The following is a 7,661-nucleotide window of genomic DNA, read 5'->3' as shown; positions in this document are numbered from 1 at the left end:
GCGTTGGAGCGTGATGTAAGAAACGGGGTCATGAAACATGTGGAAACGTCAGAATGGGCAGCACCCATAGTTCCAGTGTTAAAAGCGGATGGTGAGACAGTAAGAATTTGTGGTGATTATAAGTTGACAGTGAACAAGCAGTCTACACTAGACAAATATCCTATTCCTAAAGAGCAGGACTTGTTCGCATGTTTGGCTGGAGGCAAGTACTTCACCAAACTGGATCTCGCAAACGCGTACCAGCAAATGCTTTTGGACGAAGAGTCAATGAAATATACAACTATAAACACACACAAGGGACTGTTCATGTACGCATGCTTACCATTCGGGGTCAAATCAGCCCCAGGAATTTTTCAGAGACAGATCGAAAATTTGTTAAAGGGAGTGCCTCACACAGTAGTTCGACCTGATGACATATTGTTAACGGGTAGCTCGAAGGAGGAGCATCTGAATATTACCTAAATGAGGTTTTGAGTCGATTGTCAAGATATGGTTTGCGGTTAAAGAAAGAGAAGTGTTCCTTCTACCAACCGGAGGTGGTATTCTTTGGAAAACGTGTAACTGCTACAGGAGTAAGTCCAACCGAGGAGAAATTACAAGCGATTAAGAATGCGCCACCACCGACTGACGTGACTCAGTTGAAATCATTTCTTGGACTCTTAAATTATTATTGTGCATTTTTACCTAATGTGTCAACTGTGCTAGAGCCATTAAATAGACTCTTGCGCAAAGGTGTTCAATGGAGTTGGTCAAAGAGTGAGCAAGCTTCTCTCGAAGAGGCTAAGAATTTATTATGTTCTGACAAAATATTAGTGCATTACGACCCATCTAAGGAAATTAGATTGTTATGCGACGTATCAGCCTATGGTATTTTGGCTGTGTTGGCACACCGCATCGATGGTGTTGATAAGCCTATTGCATATGCTTCGCGCACGCTGACTGCAGCAGAGCGCAACTACAGCATGATTGAAAAAGAAGGTCTTGCTTGTGTTTTCGGTGTAAAGAAATTTCACCAATACTTGTTTGGGATGCACTTTGTGTTGTTGTCAGATCATAAGCCACTCCAATCCTTGTTTAATGAACGTAAAGGTATTCCGTCAATGGCCTCTGCTAGGATACAGAGATTTGCCTTGACTTTGGCTGCTTATAATTATACCATGCATTATCGTCCCGGTAACCAGAATGAGGTAGCTGACTGCTTAAGCAGATTAAACCTTTACCCATTACTGAGGGTGATATTGATATTCCCGTGCCGGGTGATGTGGTTTTGTTGATGGAGCACATCAACGACGCCTCCTCTCCAGTAATTTCCGATGACATCAGAAAGTGGACTTGTAAAGATCCTATTTTGTCACATGTTAGACATTGCATATTGTATGGTAATTGGACCAACCCAGATCCTGACTCACAAGATGAGTTTAGACATTATATTAGACGTAAAGACGAGTTAAGTGTACATGACGGGTGTATTTTGTGGGGATCCCGTATTGTGGTTCCTGCAAAGGGCCGCAATCTCATCATTAAAGAGTTACATGATTGTCACCCAGGAATTACATTAATGAAGTCCATTAGTAGACAATATGTATGGTGGCCATGTATTGACAAAGACTTGGAAAAATGTGTTAGCACATGTACCAAATGTCAGGTTAACAGGAATAAACCTGCCGAAACACCTTTAAGTATGTGGGAGTACCCTAAAGAACCGTGGTCTCGGGTTCACATAGACTTCATGGGACCTTACTTGGGGAAGTCATTTTTGATTATTGTCGATTCTTATACTAAGTGGATCGATGCTGTGATTATGAATTCTATAACTGCTGAGTGCACAATCGAGGTGCTCAGAAGAGTATTTGCCACTCATGGTATTCCTAAAGTGTTAGTGAGTGACAACGGACCAACCTATACTAGCGCCCAGTTTAAAGAGTTTATTGTGCGCAATGGGATTAAGCATTTGTTTAGTGCCCCCTTCAAACCATCATCTAATGGGTTAGCCAAGAGAGCAGTCCAAACTGTTAAACATGGACTTGCATAGATGGCTGAGGGTTCACCTCATACTAAATTGTCACGGTTCCTTTTTAAGTATCGTATTACCCCTCATTCTACCACTGGTGTTCCACCCTGCGAGGCACTTATGGGAAGGATGTTACATTCACCATTAAGTATGGTACACCCAAGTCTAAATGATAGGGTAATGCAAAAGCAGGAACGACAGAAGCACTACTCTGATCGTCATTCCCAGGTCAGGGAGTTTAATGTAAATGATAAGGTATTTGTAGAAAATTATGCCAAGGGGGACCGTTGGCTTCCCGGGGTAGTGCATCTGAGAGATGGTAGTAAAATGTATGATGTGAAGATTGATGACGGTAGAATCATGCGACGACATGTAGACCAAATGAGAAGGCGTTCATCCGGGGGGGAAAGATGATAATCAGCATCAAAATGATAATTCCATGGTTAATGATAAGGAAATTGATGATGAAAATGTTATTCCAACTTGTAAAAATGATAATTCTATGGTCAGTGTTAATGATGATGTTGTATCAACTTGTCAAAGTAATGAGTCTATTGTTAATGTTCAGGAGAGCATTAGAGAGGATGTTGTAGTAATGGGCCACAATAATAATGAGAACTCCAATGTTGTTCGTAGATCCAAGTGTAATAGGAAAGCCCCTAAAAGACTTGGGTATGATTAATCAGCATCGTTGTACCCGTTGGTACTTGCTGACCGTGATTTTGTTCATGTTCCAAGTTTATAACTATATTACAAATATTCACTATAGGTTGCAATGCTTAAACGGTGGAGTGTGATATTCATAAACTGTTTACTATTACATGAACTGGTAACCATAATAACCATACCCTGGATAGTAGTGCGCGCGTAATATCAAGGTGCGTCGTGCCGACACTACATTTGTATTACCGCTTCAGGCGGGATTTACTCTGTGTTATGTATTGAAATAAAGTAGACGTGTTGAAGTTTACTCCCAGAGTCATTCTACTTTTTAATAGTCATCGAAGCTATTACAATTTCGGTACCTGAATTCGGCATTTTTGGGTTTATTTGTATTGTATAAAAACATGAATTCCTCATCGTCCAAGACACCTGTAGAATATGCAAAGACGACAATTTCGCGAAGTCGATGAAGGTTCGCCATGACAGCTGCTTAATAAGGTTGCCTAGCGCGCACTACATGTCGACTGAATTCTAAAAAGGTTTTCATTTGTAGTCAACAGGTGTAGTTGACTACGTTGACACGCATGACTAGTCGACGTGAACCAGGTCCACGTCCACACAATCTAAAAGTCCCTATTAATAGTAATACTAGGTACGGGCGATTTACCAAAACGCTCGGTTCTGAAACTAGTCACTAGTGCATACATCGGCGTTCCATTCTGTAGCTGTTGTTAATCGCGACCAAGATGCAACCAACAATACGGCGCTACTACTAGGTTCCTAACTAGTCTCTTAATCTTAGGCGTAAAGCCTAGGCCCCTAGTTGGTACTAACACAGGTAGCCTAGGCCCAACTCTCTAGGCCTACTGCAAAGAAAGAGAGGCTTTGTTGGCCCTTTGCCAAAACCTAGGCTAGCCTTCCCTAGCCTAGCCTAGGCCTAGTGCTTACATTAATTAACATAGGCCTAGTCTTTAGCCTAGGCAGATGCTACTCACTTGGTTTGCAAAACCTTGGATTATAAAAATAATTAGTACGATGGCAACACTTTTCATATTTGACGGTGTAATATTACTAGGCCTATGCATGCTGTGGTAATATTTTCAGAGTTGCCAGATAGTCGACAGGCTTCATAGACGAGCTACTCCCATAGAGATATAATAGCTCTATGGCTGCTCCGCGTATTTGTATTAAAATTGATGAAACATCCGCCCTCCCGCGAATGGGGTAAAATTTGAAACAAACGAACCAGAGCGGCGCCTTTATTGCTGTTTATTATTTCTATATGGCGCCGCAAGCGACCGGGGTAAAATTGCTTTCCTTGTACCCACAATGCCTTTGGAACGGATATTCCACTATATTGGGAAGCTGCATAGAGCTATTATATCTCTATGGGAAGCTGTCATATCTGAAGCTGCTCTATCTTTGTTCACGGCCAAACACACGCCATCTCACGGCCAACTCGGCCAAAATTTGTTTCGATATCAGCAAAAATTCGGCTAGTATTTTAATCCGATTCAGAAGACAACAGCTGTGGGACGGTACAACATATTCATTTGAAATACTACAAAAATTACACGAAAATCAGCGGTCATTCGTTTGAAATTGAAAGATATACGGTACACAGAACAATGTTAAAGCCCCATTCCCGGCAAAATTTCACTGACTTTTTTTTAGAAAATATGCATTTGCATTACTCCAATTATTATAAATCATGGAAAAATATTGGCATGAATTTTAGTTTTACGCAAAAGAATAAAAAAAAAAAGAGAAATACAGACTATTTCTCATAAAATATTACCATTTTCTCGACGAATTCATCGTTACTAGGAGGTTGTAGATCGCATCCACTGGAATACTCTCGCTTTTATGTATACTTTATAATATACAGTCAATAAAGTGCGCCCTCTCTAAAGAGATTAGTTTTTGTACAAAGATCAAAGATCTTATAAACACAAGATAGCGTTCTCCGCGATTTACGCGTAACAAACATAAGCGTCGGTCAAGGTTCAAAAGTTTCCAATTTAGCAAGAGGGCGCCATTCATGCGCTATTATACCAAAGAGAAATAGTAATCAGCTTTGGAAGAGGGCGTCCTATCTGTTGCCATGGATCTGAAATGGTTCCTGTTTTTTACCCCTGTTTCTGCTGTTCACAGGATTGACTAAAGGTAAAATCGCGTGGTGTACGGTGTGGTAAGAGCGGTCAAGGGTCAAAAGTTTCCAATTTAGCAAGAGGGCGCCATTCATGCCTTATTACAGAATTTGCACGCGTAAATCCCGGAGAACGCTATCTTGTGTTTACAAGATCTTTGATAGAGATATAATAAGAATACTAGAGCGCTAACCGCAATGTATTCGATGTTCGAAATACGCAGAGCTGTGTGTGTGTACCATCCAAGATGGCTGCCATATATTCAGCCAATCAAATTTCGCCTGAGCACTATCATTTTCAATTGTGCCCTCAATTTACACAGAAAGTTCAGTACAGTTATGTTTGAAACTCGAGCGTTGCGGTGTTTGGCTGTAATGCACACGATTTTAATTTTCATTCCTTGGTACTTTTTTTTAATAAGATGCTCCACTTGGCCTCGTTTTGGCTACGACAGTTTAATAATTTGTCATTATCAATATTAATTATCATTAATGAAATAATATTCAGTCAGAGGGCTTATTTATGGTAATAATATGCATACTAAGCCTGAAGGTGGCGCTTTCCTACGGCAGCCATCTTGGATGGTACACATACACAACTCTGCATTGTTCCACCATCTTGTCAGCACTCTAGTTGTTTAATAGCTCTATGCTTTTTCTCTTTGGTATAATAGCGCATGAATGGCGCCCTCTTGCTAAATTGGAAACTTTTGAACCTTGACCGACGCTTCTATTTGTTACGCGTAAATCGCGGAGAACGCTATCTTGTGTTTATAAGATCTTTGTTTTTGTACTTCGCATCTCAAGGCAGGCTCAGGTCGACACGGAACTCAACTCAACTCAACTCAACTCAACTCGTCGACATGAGCGCTCCGCGCAACTGAAAGGAACTGAACTCATGTCGACTTTGAGCAACTGAAAGGAACTGAACGGAACTGAAAGGAACTTGGCTCATGTCGACTGGCAACTGAAAGGAACTATTGGCTAAAAACATTTTCCCCGCGAAATCCCATCAACTGCGAAATGTCTGTAATGTTTTTATTAAGACATGTAATTATTTTAAAAAGTGTATCTACTTTATTTTTTTGTTTTGAAAATGTCGACCAGCAACTGAAACAACCCTGTTTGTAGTCGACAGAATTGAGTTTTTAAAGATTTCATTTTCTTTGAAATCTCATCAACTGCAAATAAATGTTAGAATGCTTGTAAGATATGACGTGTTGTTAAAAATAATAAAATTATTTTTGAAGTTTATCTACTCTTTTTTTTTAATTTAGAAAAGTGTATCGCATATTGGTCTATTTGAAATGGGTTCATGCAAAATCTGGTGGAACAATTAAAACAAGAAAGGTCTTTTTCTATATGAAAAAACAAAAACAAAAACAACAAGTATACACGAATGCATTTTATACGTGACAATGTTTACATGAATCAGCTGTCAAATATGTTATAAAAATGTACTAATTTAATATTACGCGAATGCAGCAGCATACTTTGATAGAATTCATAATTTAACACTACACTGCAGAGGGACTTTCTGAAAAAGGAATTTAGCTTTTCTTGACCTAAACCTAGGCCCTAGATAAATGTTCTACTGTTAAAGAATTTGTACAAAACTAACTTCAAAAACAATGCACACACCCAAGAATTACTGGATTATTTATAATTCGTAAAAATAGATTATGGAAGTGAGATCTGCATGCCAGTTAGTTGTCAAGTCTTTACTCGTCGTACGTAGAGTTAGACGTAGGCTAGTAGGCCTGGCATAGGAAGCCTGCCTTTTTCTACACTTTAGGCCTAGCCTAGCTAGAATAATGGTAAGCTGTATTATTATTATTATTATTATTATTATTATTATTATTATTATTATTATTATTATTATTATTATTATTATTATTATTAGGCCTAGCCCAGGCCTATTTGTTAATGTGTTCGAATAAAAATCTGGCCTATGGCCTATATTTTTCAAAACAAAGAATAAAGTATTATCTGCCATTAACAAAACATTGTAATATATATCTTTTTTCAGTTAATGCATCTTGATTACGATTAATATCAGGATCAACGTTTTCAGTTCCTTTGAGTTCCGAATCAGAATCAGCATTTTTTCGCGCTTTTTTCAGTTCCTTTCAGTTCCGCAAAAAGTTGAACATGGGCTACTGAAAGGAACTCAACTCAACTCAACTCAACTTGACTCATGTCGACAAAATATGCGCGACTGTCAGTTCCTTTCAGTTGCGTTCAGTTCCGGTCAGTTCCTTTCAGTTGCGCGGAGCGCTCATGCCGACGAGTTGAGTTGAGTTGAGTTTTATTTATTTTTTTAAATTTTATTTTATTCCTTTCAGCCAGAACCACAAAAAGCAATCAAAAAAGAAAGAGGAGGGCAGAGGAGGGCAGAGGAGGGCTGAGGAGAGGCAAAAGCGGTACAAAAACTACTATCACCGGATATGGTGTGCCCCTCCAGCTCCAAATTCAATATTATTAACTAATATAAATATTAATTGTATCAAAAATATAAAAATATTAAAAAATTAAATAATAAAAAAAATTGAAACAGTTGGTGGAAAAACAATTAACAATCCCATGTACGAAATTGTCTAAAGTAATGTTTAATTTTCCCTTTGAAAGTGCCCCAGCTGTCACAAACAAAAGAATCTTTAATATCAATAGGTAAATTATTCCAAATAATAATTCCTATGATATATATATATATGTAAAAAATTAAAATCCAATTCGGCTTTGTTCAAACGAAGAGTAATCTTTTCATATTTCCTTAATAAAGAAACTGGTAATCTTCTTGAACTGAAATCCTTGATAATAGAACCAAATGGACGTAAG

General features: G+C 38.6%; 2 protein-coding genes across 2 annotated transcripts in view; one reads left to right on the top strand and one right to left on the bottom strand.

The window, feature by feature from the left end:
* LOC117100723 (protein CREG1-like) overlaps window positions 1-3,856 on the bottom strand; it is a 29,392-nt gene extending 25,536 nt beyond the window's left edge. The window contains exon 1 of the mRNA XM_033240524.1: window positions 3,670-3,856. Within this exon, the coding sequence (XP_033096415.1) occupies window positions 3,670-3,759 (90 nt within the window). The 5' untranslated portion in view covers window positions 3,760-3,856. The remainder of the gene's footprint in view (window positions 1-3,669) is intronic.
* Window positions 1-7,661, top strand: part of LOC117100716 (uncharacterized protein K02A2.6-like) — a 28,259-nt gene that overhangs the window by 10,276 nt on the left and 10,322 nt on the right. Inside the window, exon 2 of the mRNA XM_033240508.1 lies at window positions 2,033-2,239. Coding sequence (XP_033096399.1) covers window positions 2,033-2,239 — 207 coding nt within the window. The remainder of the gene's footprint in view (window positions 1-2,032; window positions 2,240-7,661) is intronic.

The sequence above is a fragment of the Anneissia japonica genome, unplaced genomic scaffold (assembly GCF_011630105.1).
Source record: "Anneissia japonica isolate Jap-2015-1 unplaced genomic scaffold, ASM1163010v1 scaffold18_len179048_cov169, whole genome shotgun sequence".
Lineage (NCBI taxonomy): Eukaryota > Metazoa > Echinodermata > Crinoidea > Comatulida > Comatulidae > Anneissia > Anneissia japonica.
This window is presented reverse-complemented; position numbering and strand designations above follow the sequence as displayed.